Raw genomic sequence first — 20,784 nt, 5'->3', positions numbered from 1 at the left:
GCACTGTTAAAGGAATGGGTGCATCTTCTCATTAACCACAACAAGAATCAAAAAAGTTTTAAACAAAAAGATTTGGCAAGAATGCCAAAGTAGAACTCTTTGTGGTTTTGGTTTTCTAATATGTCTTTCAAATCCTCTTTATGGATTCTTTAAAAATTTTTTCACAAGTGTAACAATGATAATAAAATTATAAAAGCCACGTTAGTGGGATCTGGGAGGGCCACACAACAATGTTATTACAATGCAGTTCCTTGCCCTTATTGCCAAGGTTGAACTCTTGGAGAAAAGAATCTGAATCCAAACCAAACCAAACCAAAACTACTCTGCCTACATGGATCCAGAGTTTTTCATGCTCAAAAACAAAGTTAAGAATTAGAAGATAATAAAGGAAAACAAATTAGAAAATATGAAAAATGTCTTACAATAATTCCTTAATTTTACCTTCAGCACTCAGAACAAAACAGCATAGTTATATATTTACATTTCAATTCATAAAATAATTCAAAATGCTCATTAGGCTCTATCCTTTCCTAGGCTGTGGAAAGGACCAATAATCAAGAAACTTACTGAACCTATGAATGCTAAATTACTTGGCAGAGTAGTAGAAGAGACCAAAAGCAAAAGCCAATCTTAAATGTTGTTTAGAAGGACCATTCTGAAGTTACAGTCTTTTCTAAACCCTCATCTATGCAAAATCCTCTGCCTTTATTTTGAAGAAGGCACATCTGAAAGCTCTTCACTTTGGGTTCCTAACTGCTGTACCAGTACTTTTCTCACTTCCTACCTGGGTACCCTGCTCTCTCTGCACCACTGAGGCTAGAGTTTAGGAGATGGGAAGAAGCATCAAACGGACATTTGATTGTTCATAAATTTCAATTAACAACAAGTATTTTTAAACTTTTGTTCTTAAAACTGTGTTACAGTGGGGATTATAATATTAAAGACCTTTTATTTGAACACTGTTGTAGAGCTGTTAACAAAACTGACAAAGTGGCTAATGTTTATTAATTACCTATGAATGCCAGTTACTGTTTTGAGTACTTTATATTTCAACCATCAAAACAACCTTTTGATGTTTATGCCATTATTATCTCCATTTTATAGTTGAGGAAATTGAGATGTAAGAAAATTGATCATCTTGCCAAGGATCTCAGAGAGATACGGGGCTAGGATGTGATATGGGAAAGGATTCAAACTCAAGTAGTCTAATCTAGAGTCTACACGTTTCTCTAACAAAAAAACCCTTGGAGAACTTATGATATTCACACTTATTTATCAACAATACCCATTAAGAAGGTCAGAATCTCCCTTAGTCCTTGACAGTTTCAACAGCTCACTTGGCATAGAACATATATCTTATTGAAAGTTTGGGTGAAGATAAAATCAGAAAGGTAAAAATGCAGACTACCACTGGACTCTGTAAACAGAGCTGGGAGCTGCCACTGACATATTCTATGTGTGCATAGTAGGAACAAAAGTGTTGCAAGGGACAAACATAAGGCAAGACAGCACAAGCAACGTTCTAATCTGTGTCCAGACATATGAAAGTTTTGACAGTGACTTCCTCAACAGGCAAAAGAAACTCCAAACACTAAAGCTGGGTTCACTTCTAAACCACATCTAGAACAAAATATCAGCTGTTAAAAATAGCCTCCAGATCTGCATTATCGATTAAAATTAACAATGTTAAATATTAAACATTTTAACAATGTTTAGAAATCAATTTCTAAAAACACAGACAATGGTTATGACTGGATGTACTCAAATATAAAGAAACATCATTGCACCTTTTTTTTTTAAGTCTAGTTATGTCTGCACAGTTTGTTACTATGGAACCACATGTGATGTCACAAATTTGACATTCTAAATGCAGAGCCAGACTGAGCATGGGAAGCAATAGGAAATGGAGCTGAAGAGACAAAATCCTGCGTAACAACAAGAGAATTTCAAGTTAAAGAAATGAGTCAAACATCTTTGAAACAGAAAAAGAAAGTGAGTGAACCAAATGCCTAGACCCTTACCAATAAGCTGAGGAAATGTAAATGTTAATCTACCCTTCACCTCAGGAAATGCCCTGCAGAAAACAAATAATTTCAGATAATGGCTCTATGTAGAGGAAAGCAGAGGTAGAAGAAAAGGAAACTAAGACAGGAAAACAATAGATTAACATTTACAGACTAACTCAATTCAGTAAGTCGGAGCTTCTTGAGCACATGATCTTAAATGGTAAGAAGTAAACACCCAATGTCTGTCTCTGAAGAATGCACAGCATAGAAAGACCAAGAAGAAACCCATAAAACAAAATTCAGTGCTCAGCAAAGTTTGGACAAAAGACACAGACAGTACAAACTTTACAGTACAGACAATGTTTACCTCTGTGATCTGCCCCCAGGCAACACTAAGCTGAATTTCAAAGATGACTAAAGGAAGAGGGCATTACAAGGAGTCCAGGGTGGCATGTGGGCAAATACAAGTCATTTGGCATCTGTAGAACCTGAAAGAGTTGAACAAGTTGGAGATGGACAGGAGTGCATTACAAGGCTCCTGGTCTGTCTAACCAAGTAAATAGTTTATCGGGAATGAAGCATAATCAGATTTACATTTTATAATAAGCTTGACAGACTTAGAAATGGGAAGGATTTGAGGCCATGAAATCCGTTCAAAGGCCATAATCTAAGAACTGTGATAAGAAGCCTGCAATAAAGTAATAGTAAAGAGAGAGAAAGGAACTCTGCAATCTGTATATGGGGTAAAAATGGGAGTTCATAACCCACTTGAATCAAAGTGTGAAATATGATATATCAAGAAATTTGTAATGTTTTGAACAACCAACAATAAAAAATTTAAAAAAAAGAAAGAAAAAATAAATAAATAAATAAAAATATCTTTTGGAGTTAGAAATGATAGGATATTATGGTGACTGATATGGCAGTGGTGATGAAAAGATTTTAGAATTAGTTTGAGAGCCATGTAGCTAAGTCATTCTCTGGGATCATATTCTTATTCAATTAACACTGATGACACATTCCTGGTCCAAGGCACACAGCATAAATGGATGAACAGAGATGGCTTCTGAAGGACCTTGGTCTGATCTTCAAGTTAAGCTCCTTAAACAGATAAATGACACTAATCTTGGTCACATCAATGGTATTGAATTACTTGAAACAATGTAAACAGTTGCTAAGTTTCTCTCCCAATGGAAAATTAAGACATGAATGTTTGAATAGGTTTCTGTAGAGTGAGTTATCTTCTTTTCTCCCATGTGGTTTTCCTTATTAATTTTTTAATAAGGAAATGCTCTCAATGCTGAAAGTAATTTGACAGTAAGAACAGAAAATGTCTGTAATAAATCTTTACAGAATGAAAGTTCTCATTATTAAGACTCATAATAATATTGTTGAGGCTCAGATACCCAGAACCCTGGCACTTGAATAATTAAGAAAACAAATAGGGAAGATGCTAGGGAGTGAGAATTATTAAACTATGCTATGTGCATATACGAATGCCATAATGTATCCCACTGTTATGTAAAATTACAATGCATAAAAAATAGCTGTTATTAATATATTCAAGGAATTTAAAGATAATTATACCATTAAAAAAAGGAAAATGAAAATGGAAATTTTCAATTCTATATGGCAAAGTGAAAAGTTCCATAAGTAGCAACTTTCAGAGGAAATGAAGGGGGAAAAAACAGTTCTGTACAAACAAGGTCATATTTAAATCCAAACTCTGCTGAACCCTGGAAAATCCTCCCATAGCATTTCCCATGTAAGAATAATTAAGTGATAAATGTGTCAATATTTCAAACCTATGAACCAACAAATTTTTATAAAAATGATTTGTGTAATTCATATTTATAAAATGTGTTACTTTTATCCAGGCTTGTTAGAATGGGGAAAACATAAGGTCCAAAGTTCATACTTTTATATTAGCAAGGAGAAAAATTCTGTAGTTATCCTTTTATTCCCAAACCCAAAATTTCTAATGCCCCTGAGCTTAAAAATTAATAAGTATTTTTTTTGTTTTTATATTAAGAATGAGAATGGGATGAGGCAATCAAAAGAGAGTCTAGAAGGAGAAAAAAGAAAGGAAACTGAAAAGTCGGGAGTTCGGCTAAGCAATCAGGTGAGCTGAACTCTGCGCCTTTGAGGAAAACAAGGAGCAGAAGGCGCAATGGCAAATTCCAAGAGGCAGGGGAATTCCTGGAGAGAAAACTGAGCTGCTGATATCTGTAGTAAGGGATAAGTAATGTCCTCATGAGAAGGCTAAGAACAAACTTAGGAGACGCGGACCTCATCTTCCCCTAGCGTCCACATCCGGCAGTTTATGCAGAATATGTGGTGTAAAAACTACAGCAGCCTCCTCCACTCAGCAGACAGGAGACTGGCCTCTGTCAGATCAGGGAGGGAATGGGAGTCTGGCCATCACATTGATCGTTTTCTGCACAATCTTTCAGATGAGGCATGCAGTCTATCCGAATCACCCGCTGAGATGTTGCCCCATGCGGGGTCACCCGTCGTGTAGACGCTGCCTTTGTGCAGTTGAGGGAACTAGCCCCTGCCGCACAATACGTATTTATATTCACGTGTGCCTGTTGTGGGAGCAGGGCCGGCAGATCACCATGATGAGGGTGAGCAGAGATTGCATGACCTGATTTGGGAGGGGAGCCCCAGGCAATCTGGGAAGGGGAAGGATGTGGGGAACAGAAACTCTTCGACTTGTCTCTCCATGGACTCCGCCCACAGGAAGGCCAGGGGGCTTTATGCCCTTTTAGGCTGTTACTTTAGAACCCTGCTGCAGACAAACACCGGCAAACCCATCAGGTAATTTTTCTAGGGGGACTCATAGATTATCCTTAAGAGAGGAAATGGGGGAAATGGAGGAAAGATGTTCAGCTGTACTAAGTATTATAAAAGGAGAATCATGGTTGAAAAAACAGGAGGCTATCAGACTTGGAGCCTTGGTAACTCAAGCTTCATACAGAAGTTAGGGTTGGGCCAGAGCTACAACAGTGCACAGGACTTAGGTTGAATTAAAGGTCACGGAGGCCAGGGGCCTTTTCAATGGTTGCTGTTATTTTTAGCCTGATATAACTATTCTGTAGGTATATGCACACAGAAGCAACAAGTGGTGGGGAAACACATCCTGGCTCTCTTATCTCCTTTAGGGATCCCAAGAATCATTGCAGAAGCCAGACTCTCGAGCAAGTGTGGTACGAAGTCCGTGGTCTAGGACATCTCGGAGCCCATCCACCAAGCCTCCATCAGTAGAGGAGTCAAGAAGCAGGAACACCAGTCTTAAGGTAAAACTAGAGATGAAAGGGTGGGGGGAAGCAAATTAAAAACAATAATGGTTTACATCTATTGAAGCTTTCTACATACCAGGCCCTATCCCTCTATACTTTGTTTTTTTAGTTAATTTAACTATAACAAAAACTCTCTCATAAGCTCCCATTTTATCACTGAGGAAATTGAGGAATCAACTTGCTGAAGGTTTCGTAGTAACTAAGTGGTAGAGGTCAGATTACAATTCAGGAGTTTCTATGTCTAGAGCTTGCACATTTTCTCTTACCTTTCTTCATCTATTCAACAAAAATTCATTGAGTACCCTTGGCTCTCAGAAGAGGATATAGAAAGGTTAAAAGACAAAAAATTAATCCCATTGGATTGTGTGTGCTTTGGCCCCTTAACTAGGCCTGATCACATAAGTAAAAGTATATGTATATACATGTATATGTATGTATGTATGTATGTATATATATATATATATATATATATATATGTGTGTGTGTGTGTGTGTGTGTATATATACACACACACATATATGTATATATAGATAATTTTTTTTCAGATGCAGAGAAAATAAATATCTAGTCACTGGAAGAATATGTATTCACACATGTATTCATTTATCTATCTCTGTCAGGCTGGGCTCAACAATCTCATCAAGAACTTCCCTTTGAGTTACATGTGAAACAATCATAAAAACTGTAAAATATATGGATGTGTAATAATTTCTTACACACCTTAGTAGAAAAGTCCCTTCTCAAGAATGGTTCCTACCTATTGAGGAAAAGGGTTTTCTGCTACTGAGCTGCTGCAGGTTACTGTAAAGGCAGTGAAAGGTATTTGCTTCCCCAGTCTTAGCTCCTGCATTATTCACATGGCAAATAGGGAGACAGGCCCTCTCTATGCCAGGTGAAGAGTTCTGGTAGGAAGGTCTGGCCCAGCTTGCACATGGAGATAACTAGAGGCCACACAGTGAGGTACTGGCCAAGCAAGATCTGTTACTCAAGGTCTTTCAGAGGCCTCTGTCTAGGCAGGTACATGGCAGGCAAGGGCAGAACCTTGCAAACTGTGTGCCACCTGCCTGAGGGTGAGGAAAAGGACCTATATCTTAACTACTTACAACCAAAAAAGGTGATGCTGCCAGATGCATCTGTGAGGTGCTGATGGGGAAGCTAGGGGACAATGAAAGCAGTGTGTGTCTATTTAACAGAAATATGAAATTCCTAATGACTAGAAATGCCTGACCCCTTTAGGGTCTATTTAAAGGAGCTTAGATGAACCATGATCCCTCTTAGACCAGACCAGACAAAATAGACAGCTTTCCTTTATCAGAGTTGGGCTGAGATGGGGATAAGGATCTGGATGAAACCTTGAATCCAGGCACCAATTTTCTTGCTCTAGCTCCAAAACAGCTCCACAACCTCCCGAACTTCATGTACTTCCCCCAGCCAGGAGGACTCTCCACCACCACAGGCTTCGCCAGAACCCTCTCCACCAATGCCCAAAACGCAGCCAGAGCCAGAAATGCCTCTCGAATCGCAGCCTCCCACGCCCCCCGAACCAGAGTCCAGCCAGAGGCGCAAGAAGTACGATGCTCCCGCACTCCCAGAGCCAGAGTCCAGCGTCAGGCGCAAGAAGTATGAGCCTCCAGAAGCCTGGGCTCAAAGCTTTGGGCGTGATGTCCGCGGTAACCGGAACACTCTGGCGCGGGACACACCCAGCGACTCACGAGACTCGCACGTGCAGCCGCGGGAATATTCGCGCCCGACTCCCACCGAGTGGAAGGCCTATTCCCAGCTTCGCACGCACTACCCTACCTCCATCCAGATGGATCTCGACTGTATGTCGGAAATGCAACAGCAGAAGCTGCAGGAGGAAGACGAGATAGATGAGGCGTACTGGGCATCCGTGAAGCTGCTGTACGAGAAAATCCCCAGTTCCTCGCGCCCACGGCCGGTGAGCAGGCCCCCAGTGCAGGTACCCCAGGAGTGCCTCCTCCAGCCCCACAACCTCCCTCTAGTCCATTGCATAGCCAAGTCAGTTCAGGTTCTTCCCACCCCACTGGCTCCTGTGCAGTCCCTCTGTCTGTTGATATCTCCTCCTGTCCTTGCCCTTCTTTGAAGCCCAAACCCAAGAACGCCATCACCATCGCTGTGTCATCTCGGGCACTCTTCAACATGGTGGATGACAGGAGAATCTATGAGGAAGAAGGTCTGGAAAAGTACATGGAATATCAGCTCACCAATGAGAACGTCATCCTGACTCCCGGGCCCGCGTTCCGCTTTGTCAAGGTACTAAAGATGTCTGGCTCTGCCAGGACCTTGGACTGTGAGAGAAGGACCAGGGCCCACCTTTGGGAACTCTACCAGTTCCCCCTACATTTTCTGGACGATTTTTGTCACGTTCCTAGGTCCTTCTCTCTACCTACCCCCAGAGATAATTCTAGTAAATTGAACATTATAAAAAATTTTAATGTGCCTTACCTATGATTATTGCCCCAGTTGACCTTAGGTTTTCACTTATGGGACTTTAGCCCATAGTCCTAGATGTGGGACGTTGCCTTTCCTATTAAGAAGCAATAATGAGTTTATAATCCTGAGTAGAAATAAAACATCTTATTAAAATGGGATGAAAGTCACTTTAGCTGCTCTGGTCACAAAAATAAAAATTAAGAAAATGAAGATGTTTCTGGTACTGAGGGGCATGATCATTCACTGAATATATAGCACTCATAACAGATCCTCTGTGTAATTTACACAGTTATTACACAATATCATAGCCATGCAAAAACAAATGACACCTCTAGGAGTTGTAGGTAGAAAGAACTTATGGAACCCCAGTAGAAGCATGAGAGGAAATCCCAAACCTAAAGACCCATGTTTTAAAAATAATATTCCCTTGCAGTAGGTATGGTAAAATTGGAACACACAGAAGATGATCATTGTGGCGTCTGTACAAAATGATGTATAAATTCCTAAAGCGTTCCATATTTTTCACATTAAAAAAAAATAATGGTTAGATTATCATAAGGGCAGATTTTACAAATTAAAACAAACAAAGCATAAAAAAGGTTAGCCTGATCCTTCTATCTATCCCCCAGAGATAATTCTAATAAACTAAATGTGTGATGTTTGAACACATTAAATGTGAACATTAACAGTGGTCCTATGTATGGGAGGTGGAAAATACAGAAATGAATGGTATAAACTTGACATGAAGGAGCCATAATCTCTTAGTGAAGACTCTTCAAAGCTTGAATCTGATCCTGATGAGGTGCTTCCTCTCCAGCCTCCCAAGGCCCACCTTGCCTGTGCCTCTTTACTTACATCCTTGTTTATAACCTGCAGGCACTGCAGCATGTCAATGCTAGACTCCGAGATCTGTATCCTGATGATCAGGAATTATTTGATATTGTACTGATGACTAATAACCATGCCCAAGTGGGAGTGCGGCTTATAAACAGCGTCAATCACTATAGTAAGTAAAATAAATACCATGTGGAAGACCAGCTCATAGCTTTGGAAGAGAGAAGCCATGTTATTTTGCTAAACTGTGGCCTAACCAATGCAGTATCTTTGATACCGACACCCCCTCCTGAGTGAGGAATGTTTATTTGCCTATGTCAGAAGCAGAAAGGCCATGTTCATTTTTAACTTCAGCACAGAGTTGGGCTCAAAGCTCTGGACTTAACTTGTCAAGTGTGAATTTCAAAGTCTTAATCCCAGGCCCTGCAATATATTTCTGTTTTATGTTTTCCACTTCTGAACTTGACTTCAAGGGGCCATCAACCCAAAAGCTTTCTCTGCCTGATCAAACTTCTTGTTCACCACATATCCATGTTAAGGGTTTAAAGGTTTTCACCTCTCCTTTCCTCTTAAAAATCTGATTCTCCTGACTGTTCTCTCTTCCATACATCAAATCCATACTCATGCCAGTAAAAGTGTCTTGATTCCTTTACATGGAAAATTTGATTTGCTCTAGTCTCCAGAGCATTTCCATCAGTGTATCACTTTTTCCTAAAGTTTCCATTTTCCTTACTTTGAAATTATCTGACTTTTTATTTGGTGTACCACTATCCATTTTTCTAAGGGATAGATCCAGTCTTGTTGGCATGTTAAGTCAAAATCAGGTTTAAATTGTATACTCTTAAATTTTAGGTTTAGATTGGGCATATTTATAAATAATCAAAATATATTTTGGGTTAATTACTGGGTTTAAGTTATTGTGTTTTATTTTATATTACCCTAATTATAAGATTACTATCTTACTGAGACATAGTTTTAAAATTTTTCCTTTTAAAAAATGCAGCCTTCATAGAATTAAGAATGAAAAGAGAAAATGTATATAAAAGATTTAGCATAAATGAGTGGCATACAGTAATCATTCAAAAAATGAAAAACTACTATTTTTAAGACACGTGGTCTTATTTGATTTAGTAGGTGATATAGGTTTATCCATCCCTCACCACATTGAGTCTGCTGAATTTGGAAGCATAAGGAATCAGTTATTTAAATATGAAATCTCCCAATGAGCCAATTGTGCACAACTTTTTCATGAAACCTTATTGATAAACTAACAATTTTTCTCCAGAATTAGTTAGTACTTTATCTGCTGTGGTCTTTGTTATAACTTTTTACATACCCAGCTTTTCAGGAAACTGTGATCTCCTTTTGAAAAGGAACAATATTTTAATCATTTCTGAAAACCTAGTGTCACCAAATATTTTCTGGATCATTAAATTAATAATTTACACATTTGTAGGGTCTGCTTTTGTGTCACTTATACCCAGCATTAGTTCATGTGAAAAAGTAAAAGTGTGAATTTCTTAGCATGAAAGCAGCCATACTTCACCCCTACTGTTGATGGATCCCACCCACTCCCTTTGACCCTACAGTGTAAAACAGCTGACTCAACTGATAGCTTACTTTACATTGCATGCATCTACCCAGCTTCTTATAGATCTACAAAAGACTCTGAATAGATATATAATATTTTATTATATGCATGATATTATACTTCACCTAACTATACTCACATTATTGAACATGTTTTGCTTTCATATATAACCCTGAGCTAAGTAGGGAATATAGCTCAGTGGCAGAGCACTTGCCTAGCATGCTCCAAGGCTGGATTCAATACCCAGTATCACAAAGAACAAAAATGAATAACCCTGACTTAAGATCTTTTAATATAAATTTTTATCAGTATTTCATATTATTTCCTTAGGATAAACACCTGAAAGAAAGGAATCCTAGGTAGTATTTCAGACTTCTAAAAGCTCTTAATAGGTATTGTCAAATTAACTTTCTAGAAAAATTAACCAATTTATTCTTTTATCCATAGTATTAGTGGCTAGATGTCTATTTTACAAACTTATCACCAATAGGCAGTGTATTTTTAATTGTTGATATGAAAGGCATTTAATAGTATATAAATGTTGAGTCTACTAATAATTTCATTAAAAGTTTCAAGTCAGAAAAGAGTGACAATTTCAAATATTTTATTGTTCTTGGAAAATAGTTTAAATCCTAGCATTATTTATTATTACTATTGTATTGCTACTGAAGAATGGTACTTAAAATAGAGCCATACTTGATGACCCCTTTTTATCAAGTAAGGAGGTCACAATGCAACAAAAAGAGCACACTGCTGTAGTCTAAACAAGAGGCAAATACCTCAAGTCTGCCCTATGCAAGTGAATGGGTGGGTTAGACAGGTCTTTTTGTCTCATTATCCTTTTCTGTGATAAGGATAATATCTGGCATGCTGTTGTGAGAATAAACCAGCATGTTCTATATGAAAATGCTTTTAAAAAACTATAATACATCAAAAAACATTCCCTATTTTATAAAATACCTGAGAAAAATTTTCAATATTAATGCTATGAAAGTAATTTTAAACTTTAATTATTTCCATAGTAATTTTCATTTAGATGTACAAATGAACTTACTTGGATTTAAAAATAAACTCAGTTATTCGTAAGGTAACTTTCATTGATTTACAGTGAATGGTCTTTAGTCTGGGTCATAACAAAGTTTTTCTTGCCTAATAATAGGCCTACTAATTGACCGCTTCTGTTTGACTGGTGGAAAAAGTCCCATTGGCTATTTGAAGGCATATCTTACCAACTTGTATCTTTCTGCGGATTCTGAAAAAGTCCAAGAAGCAATACAAGAAGGTATTTTAACCCTCTAGTTAGTAAAGAGCTCTGCACTGATGATTCACACAGGATGATGTGGCTTAGGTCTTGGGTCGTCTAAGGCGTTTCCACACTTGGAAGCCCTTATGCTTGTCCTTTAGAGCTCTGACTTTCCTGGAGGTGGGGGGGACCTCCTTAGTGACTGACCCACAATCTATTTTGTACTTCCCACTCCTATTGAAACAGGTAATGATAGGCCTCTGTTCTGAGATGTGTGTTGGTGGAGCGGAGTTGTCTCATCAGATAATAGCTAGAGAGGAAATGAGGTTGGGAGGGCATTTGTTTTCGTTTGGTTTGGGGTTTGTTTTTGGTTGGTGGGAGAAACTAAAACTCATGGCCCTACAGAGTATTAATAGATCCCCATGATCTGTCAGGTATTGCCTCTGCAACAATGTTTGACGGAGCCAAAGATATGTCTTACTGTGACACACAGCTCCGTGTGGCCTTTGATGGGGATGCTGTCCTCTTCTCTGATGAGTCTGAACAAATTGCCAAAGAGCACGGGCTGGACAAATTCTTTCAACATGAAACACTATTTGAAAATAAGCCGCTTGCTCAGGTAGGTACATGAGCTCTGATTAATTTTGATGTACTGATTTTCCAACATAAGGATATAAATATTTGTTCTTTATGATAGCTTTTTAAATTATTTTTGGCAGTCCCTTCTTCCCTGTTTCGTCCTTGCAGTTTTCTCTTTTCATCTGGGAATTCCTCACTTTGAAGCATCCACTGCTGACATTTTTTTTTTTTAATTTAAGAGTCTTTTAACTATCTTTTAGAAATACTTCTGTGATCATCCCATGATAATGAGTTCACCCCCTCCAAATTATGAGTGACAGAGGAAACACCACCCACCAATACACATTTCCACATAATAGATTCTCAAAATATTAAGATAATTTCTACTAGATCAGTAAACACTTGTTTCTCTCAAAAAAGACATCACTTAATTGAGAAAATAACAAGACTAAGAGTTTAAACTGAATCAAATATGAATCTCAAAAGTGCAAATTGTGAATACTTAATAAAACTGAAAGTAAATATTTACATTTCAAGAACCCATCCATGAACTGAAGTGTTAAAATCAATATACGAAATGAAAAAACCTACAACGTCTGAACCAAAGGAAATTGAAACATCAAATCATTCAGTTTCATGCTATGATTCTTCAGTCATTCAGTTTTTATTTTTTTTCCCTCAGTTCTCTTTGAACCTTAATAATCTTAAATATTGTTATTTTGGCTTTCATGAATAAAGCTATGAATGTACTGTTCAAAAACTGAAAAGTTTTACTATTTCGTAACCTCACACTAGGGAAGTGATATTTAAATTATGATAAAGTCAGTTTTATCAATTTGTTCTCACAAATTTTGCTTTCAATGTGTTATCTAAGAAATGTTTGCCTAAATCCAGGTCACAAAGCTTTGTCTTCTCTGTTGATGTACAGAAGTTTTATAGTTTTAGGTCTTACAATCATGATCTCTTTTGAGCTAATATTGTGCTGAAATAAAGTATTGCCTGTAGTTTATTTTCTCTGCTTATGGATACACTGATTGTTCTAGCACTATTTGGTGAAAAGGCTTTCTGGTCTGTTCCTTTGATATAAGTATTCATCTTTTCATCAATACTATACTGTCTTGATTATCATAGTTTTAGAGTAAGTCTTAAACTCAGTTGGTATGAGTTCTCTGACTTATTTTTCCAAAACTGTTTTTGATAGACTGACTCCTTGCATATTCATACAGATTTTAAAAGCTCTTATCTATCTTGGGGTGGAGGGGAAGTCCTGTTGTAACTTTCATTGGGTTTTTATTGAATTTATAGCTAAATATGGGGAGAACAAATACTTCAAAAATATTGAGTATTTTGGTCCATGGATGTGGTATATCTCTCCATTCATTTAGAATTTTTAAATTTCTTTATTTCATAGTGTTTTATAGGTTCCAGAATACAGATTTTGCATATTTTGTTAGTTCATACCTATACATTTTATGTTTTGATCATACTATAAATTGGTACTTTAAAATATTTAATGTCCAATAATTTATTGCAGAGACACAATAGATTTTTGTATGCTGACCTTGTAACCTACAGTCCTGTTAAAATTGCCTTTTTAGTCATAACATTTTTGTAGATTATTTGAGGTTTTCTTTTTTTTTAAAGAGAGAGAGAGAGATAATTTTAATATTTATTTTTTAGTTTTCGGTGGACACAACATCTTTGTTTGTATGTGGTGCTGAGGATCAAACCCGGGCCACATGCATGCCAGGCAAGCGCGCTACAGCTTGAGCCACATCCCCAGCCCCTTATTTGAGGTTTTCTAAGTAGGCAACAATGGTGACTATGAATGAAGACAATGTTGTTTCTATCTTTCTATGTTGTATGTTTTTTCTTTATCTCTTCTGCCTAATTACCTTGCTAGTCCATCCAGTGCAATGTTTAATGATAGTGATGAGAGTGGAACTCCTTGACCTGACCTTAGGGGAACATCTTTAACTCTTAAGCATGTTAGCTATAGGTTCTTTTTAGATCCCTTTGTCAACTTGAGAGAGTTGCCTTCGATTGCTAGTTTTTTTTTTATTTTTTGTAAGTGGATGTTGGATTTTTGTATGTATTGAGAAAATCATGTGGTTTCTCTAGTTTATGGATATATAAATTACATTGGTGCATGTTAAATGTTAAAGCAGTTTTGCTCTGTTGGTATAAACTCAGGTTGTCATATGATATTCCTTTTTATATACTGCTGGATTCAACTTGCTAAAATTTAGATTTGTCTTTGCCTTCATGTTCATGAACAATATAGTTCTATAGTTTTCTTATAATATCTTGAACTAATTTTGGTCAAAGAGAAATGCTGATCTCATAAAAAATAATGCAAACTATTTTAAATATTTGGTAGATCTTTCTAGAGAAGCCATCTGGACCTGGATTTTTCTTAATAGCTACAGAGCTATTATTCATATTTTCATTTCCTTTCTTCTCTGTGTTTATGAATTTGTGTCTTTTAAGGAATTCATCAGTTTCACTTAAGTTGTTTTTATGAACATAAAGGTTTTTTATATTTTCTTTAATTATGTACAGGATCTTTAGTGACGTGTCCCCTCTCTCATTTCTGATATTAGTAATTAGTATCTTCATTTCTTTGTTGATTTATTTGGTCACTCTCACCAGAGATTTATCAATTTTATTTATCTTTTAAAATGAACCAGATGTTTCTAAGATTTTTAATGTGGAAGCTGAGGTCACTGATTTGAGACCTCATTTTATTTCTTATGAAGTTTCCTCTATACACTGCTGTAGTTACATTCCCTAAATATTGGTAAGTGGTATAATTTTCATTCAGTTCAAAATATTTTTTTAAATTTATGTCTTCCACTCTTATCCTTTAGCTATTTAGAAGTAGATTACTTAATTGTCAAATATTCTGAGTTTTTCCAAATATTGGTAGATTATGCACAATACACTCTCGAGCAATATGATACCATATCATCTTTGTATAAGATAACATATCATCTTTGTATAAGATGACAATGTACCCCCAAAACACTATCTAACACTCTACCATATTTGTAGCATTGAGTTCATACATTTTATCTATAAACTCTCAAAACCCTGTTAGCTACTTTTTATTCTGGTAATCAAATATCTTTGAGTGAATAAGGATAAGACAAAAATATGTCTTTTATATTCATATTATTTTAAATATTTGCACGATCACCTTTTCATATTTCATGTAGGAAAAATCTTCTGGTAATGAATCTTATTTTCCTTTGCTTGAAAAGTCATTTCTCCTTATTTTTAATAACATATTTTATTTTCACAGGATTTAGCATTCTGGGTTTACTGTATTTTTTCTTTCAGCACTTTGAAGATGTCTTTCCATTGTCTTCTAATGTCATTCTATATAGGTTCTGATAACAAATTTTCTGAAATTTCTACCTGTGGTCCTCTGTATGTATCCATTTCTCCCTGGCTGCCTTCAAGATTTTCTGTGTATTTTTTATTTAGGCGGTTTAAATACTGTGTGTGTGTGTGTGTGTGTGTGTGTGTGTGTCCCACAGAATTTTAGTGTTTTGCTCTCTTTCTCTCCACCCTTTTATTCATTTTTTTAAGTCTGGGTAATTTCTATTCATCTATTTTTTCAAGTTTATTCATTCTTTTCTTAGCCATGTTGAGTCTACTAGTATATCCATTAAAAGTATTCATTTCTGTGAAATCATTTTTATTTCTAGAATTTCGCTTCAACACTCTCTTTTCCTCATGCATGTTATATACTTTAAAGTAGATGCTGAGATATTAATTATAGTCTCCTTCAGTTGCTTCTGTTATATTTATGACATTTGGGTCATCACCAAGTCTAATCTTTTTTATTTCTCTTAAAAGAGAATTGCACTTTCGTTTTGTTCAATTTTTTGTGGTCTCATAAAATTTGATATTACTAATTGTAGTGTATGAATGTGAAGACTTTTATGAATAACATTTTTGCCTTGTAACAGTTATTCTTCCTCTTCTACTAGAAACTATTATGATATATTGAATCAATGTAATCAAGAGTTAAGCTGGTTTTAGATATTGTGCTATGATTTTCTTCACTGCATCACAGGCTTCAAATTTTTCTAGTATTAAATGTGTTCTAAAGATGCAGCTAGGTTTGCCCTGAGGGTTTTCTGCTGTACTTTCAGCTTTAGGCCTTCTCTATAAGTCTGTGTCTCAGATGAATCTACATTCCCAGCTGTTGCTTCTTTGTCTCTCTGCCTGCTCTGTCTCTCCTAGGACTCTAAGGACAAGGACTTTGCCTTTCCCCCAGTAAAGGAAGATGCCTAATGGTCTGGGTCTATGATAAATTCTTCTGCCTCCCCCAGGAGTAGAAGATTTTTCCTTTACCCTTTCCCAGTCATAGTAGATCTTTACTTGTGCCCTGGAGGATAACATGTTTAAAGTCTTTCTAGTAGTGAAGCCTATTAGTCCTTGGAATATAGGCACTAGGTAGTATTTCAGTCATTTCTCAAAGTGGCTGCTCTGCTCTTCCAAGGCTGTACCACCAAAGATGGCTTTCTTCTGTCTCCTACTCTGCCTGAAATCTTTCTCATAAACACCTAGGCAAGTCCAGGCAGTAAAGCCTTGATAAAGTGTGTACTGGTGTCTGTGCATCACACAGCTTCTGTACTCATGATTCCATCCTTTATTAATGTGTTTTCTAAATCACCTGAATTTTTCATTCTTGCTTATACAGTGTCTGCTATTTCTTCCCTCAATGCTCTGCCATGGGTGTAGCAGTTCTTTCATCCCATCTTTACTTGGAAAGACACCCGTTTTTCCTTAGATTCCATGGTAGTTGGTGCCGTTTAATATTAGCTCTCTTATGCACTGAAGAAAAGTTATAATACTTTCAGATTGTCAGGTGTTTTTCTTAAAGTAGGAATAGTCCTTTTGGCTTTCTACATCTTAGGTAGATTCCCAAATATTTTAAATCATACATCTCCTCAAAAAAGTATTTTTAATAACTTTGCCTAATAGTCTCACATTTTATTCATAAATTATATGCTTTTAGTAGTGAACAAATATATAGATTATAAAACATACACAAAAATAGAAGTAAAAGAGAATGAGTAGATAACTGGTTTGAATATGGTTACACAAATTCAATATTCCCATTTCATTCCTTTGGAAAGTATTCAGTGTAACAAGAATAGTGTGCTTCTGAGTATCAAAGACAAACTGTGACCACAGTGGCTCCACCAATTTTACTGTATTTCCCAAATAAAAGGAAAAAGAGTCACAGTTTTTCCACTTATGCTTCTAACCTTTAGAAGTTAAATTTACTTGCTTATTCTGATATATGCAGCCTCAGAGGAAGGTAGAACCAAGTAAATATTAATATAAGAGGTCTTGTTTCCAGATAACATTTGGTTTCCTAAAAACAGAAAAGGAAACCTTTGAATTGTTAAAAAGTCAGTCTCCCCAAACCACCAACAGTTCCAAGGAAAACCCATCTACTTTGGTATAAATAATAAAAAGAGAATACAAGCAAAGATGCCAGGAGAAAAAGGCAGATCAAAAAATAACATCATTTAATAATAGTGGATGAAGAATTTTCACTAGGAAAAGTTTCCATGGTTCAGGTGAAGATAGTGAGAATTTGCCACAACAAAAACTTTAATATAAAGCAGAATCATAAAATATAAATGAAATGAAATAATCATGGAAAGAGATGATAAAATGTGAAATGTAGAGTGCCAAAATGTGCCAATGTGAGTAGAATTGAAAATATTTTAGAGAGAAAAATGGCAGAAAAAGATCCCAGGGAAAGAAAGTCCAACATATGCATAAGTGGAATCCCTGAAGTAAAACATTGAAATTACTGAGTGAGGTGTGGTTAAGTAAAGATCAAATTTATATAAAATACAAATCAAGAAAACATTCTTGTGATATCAGATTTTAAAACATACATTAATTATTAAATTATTAGAGATATAAGTTCGTGTTTTCTGATAGGGAAATAGAGCATCACTGAGATAGCCAAATTAAATTATTTGATTTCAAAGAATAATAATTATTTGGGCTGTCTGCCCACAGACAAACCAATCAACATAAGTGGTGGGTGGGTGGGGATAGTTATTAAGCTTCCCTCAGACTTTTCAACAGCCACACTCCATAGCAAAAAAACTACTTATTAGATCTTATATATACACAATGGAATATTATTCAGCATTACAAGAGAATAAAATTATAGCATTTGCAGGTAAATGGATGGAGTTGGAGAATATAATGCTAAATGAAGTAAGTTAATCCCAAAAAAACAAATACTGAATGTCTTCTCTGATATAAGGATGCTGATTCATAATGGGGATTGAGGGAGGGAGCATAGGAGGAATAGATGAACTTTAGATAAGGCAAAGGTGAGGGAGGAGAAAGGGTGGCATGGGGATAGGAAAGATGGTGAAATGAGACAGACATCATTACCCTAAGTACATGTTTGAAAACACGAAGGGTGTGACTCTACCTTGTGTTCAACCAGAGACATGAAAAATTCTGCTCTATTTGTGTAATATTAATTGAGTTGCATTCTGCTGTCACATATTACAAATTAGAATAAATAAAATAAAAAATTTTAAAAATTTAAAAAAAGGTCTTATGGAGAGAAAATATAAATCATGGAATCTACATCTAGTCAAAAGCTGAAGTGCAGAGCAAACCACCAAAACAGTTGAAAACACACTAAATTCTCAAGGATTATTTCCATGAAATTTTTCTAGAGAAAACTAGTAGAATAGGACAATTTTTTTCCAACATGTGGATGAATGGATGGAGTAAAGCACAAATGGGCATAGAATATATTTAACCATAGATTTAAAGGTCTGCAGGGACTAGAGTAATGGCAAAAAAGGTATGTGTGGGGGGGCTAATATTATGTGTCCTAACAATGCTGTAATTATATAACCAATGAGAAATAAAAAAATATATGGAAAAAAGAAAGTCTACAGAATATTAAGTATTCTGATGTTTTCATCTATAGTAATCAAAGAATAAAAATGTGAAGTTGCTAAAAATAAAGGAATATTTGATAATGTAAATGTAAACACTGAGAAAGATTAATTAAATGACTAAAAATTATATGATGGATAAGTAGAGGATTGGATAAATATTGAAAAAATACTCTAATTTCTTTATTTCTCATCATAAAGTATAATAAACCAAGGATTTTAAAAAATAGAGGACTGAGAGTCCTAAAATGTGACCAGTAGAAGATAATTCAAAGCTTCTAATGTTAGAGAAACCATACATATATACATACAAAGGATAAAGACATTTAATGAATAATCTTTTAAAATTTTCAGACTTAGAAAATGTAATAAAATTACAAAATAGAACCCATATAAAGCATATTTCTAATATGAATAAATGTAAAGGGATTAAAACTCATCTATTGTTAAAAAAAGACTTCCAGATTTGATCACATAGCAAAATTCAGTTCTATTCTCTATTCAAGAAATATAGCCAAAACTATTCAGAAAGGTGGAAATGAAAGTAGGTATGAAAATATACAAAGAAACTATAAGACAAGGTTGGATTCAGGCCAAGATTTTTAAAAAAAAACAACATTATGCTAGACAAGTGAGTATACTTTTAAAATATGCAATTCTGAAAAATTTAAATCAGTGCTTTTGGCAACCAACTAAAGTTAATTTAGAGTGTGATCATCTATAACTCTTTGCCACAAATAGTTTATGTCTATTGTCCTGGTTTAATTATTATGGAATGTTTCTTTCACGTGTTAAAATATCTTTTTTTATTTTTTTTTAGTTGTTGATAGACCTTTATTTTATTTATTTATATGCAGTGTTGGGAACCAAACCCAGTGCCTCACACATGCCAAGCAAGTGCACTACTGCTGAGCCACAGCCCTAGCCCTAAAATAGCTTGACTTAGATGATAAATCATATGGTCATCCTATCTTAATTCCAGGAATGCAAATATGGTTGCATATAAGGATATAAATTTACATAAATAAAGCAAGTTTTTAGCATTATTCCTTCAGCCTAGTAACACTGCATGTCATGTACTATTAGATTAGATCTTTGTATAAGCTCTTATAAGCCTCTGCTATTTCAGTGATGACTTCCTTTGGTTCACTAGTTTACAGCTGTGACATATGTTCCTTTCACAGCGTCCCTTGAAAGGCTTTCTGGAAGACTTAGGCAGACTGCAAAAGAAGTTTTATGCCAAAGATGAACGGTTACTTTGTCCTATCAGGACCTACCTGGTTACAGCCCGAAGTGCAGCCAGCTCAGGTGCCCGGGTGCTGAAGACTCTTCGCCGCTGGGGTCTAGAGATAGACGAAGCTCTTTTTCTTGCGGGAGCCCCTAAAGGTCCCATCTTGGTGAAGATCCGGCCCCACATCTTCTTTGATGACCAGATGTTCCACATTGAAGGGGCAAAGAAATTAGGCACCATCACAGCTCATGTACCTTATGGAGTTGGCCAAAAATACCACACTTAGCGATGAGGACAAGAAAAAGAACAGTGACATTCTAGTATTACAGAGGAAACTTCCTTTGGATGTTTAGAGTAATCAGGTATTTTAGAAGCTTGGACCTAAAAACTAGCTCCTTTTGGAAGTTTCCTCTTCATGTTCTGGGGCAACATTTTCAACTATCAAGTAACCTTCAAGCTACTTCTCTTTGTCAATGCTGTTGAATGCCATTGCACCTGGCTTTGTGTAAATCATGAGACTCTTTAGGATAAATTTTGAATTTGAATACTTGAATGACTAAGGGGCTGTTTCAGAAACTT

General features: G+C 36.0%; 1 protein-coding gene across 1 annotated transcript; it reads left to right on the top strand.

Annotated features, from left to right (window-relative positions):
- The first annotated feature begins 1,959 nt into the window (after nucleotides 1–1,959).
- Nucleotides 1,960–20,491, top strand: Nt5c1b (5'-nucleotidase, cytosolic IB). Its single transcript, XM_027937774.2, has 10 exons — nucleotides 1,960–1,992; nucleotides 4,039–4,128; nucleotides 4,460–4,633; nucleotides 5,171–5,305; nucleotides 6,693–7,247; nucleotides 7,415–7,582; nucleotides 8,639–8,768; nucleotides 11,347–11,469; nucleotides 11,865–12,049; nucleotides 20,159–20,491. Exons 1-10 carry the CDS (start codon nucleotides 1,960–1,962, stop codon nucleotides 20,489–20,491), a joined length of 1,926 nt encoding a protein of 641 aa, XP_027793575.2.
- The last annotated feature ends 293 nt before the right edge of the window (nucleotides 20,492–20,784 follow it).

Source organism: Marmota flaviventris, chromosome 14 (assembly GCF_047511675.1).
Source record: "Marmota flaviventris isolate mMarFla1 chromosome 14, mMarFla1.hap1, whole genome shotgun sequence".
NCBI lineage: Eukaryota > Metazoa > Chordata > Mammalia > Rodentia > Sciuridae > Marmota > Marmota flaviventris.
The sequence above is the reverse complement of the archived record's forward strand: the minus strand, read 5'-3'. Positions and strand labels throughout refer to the sequence as shown.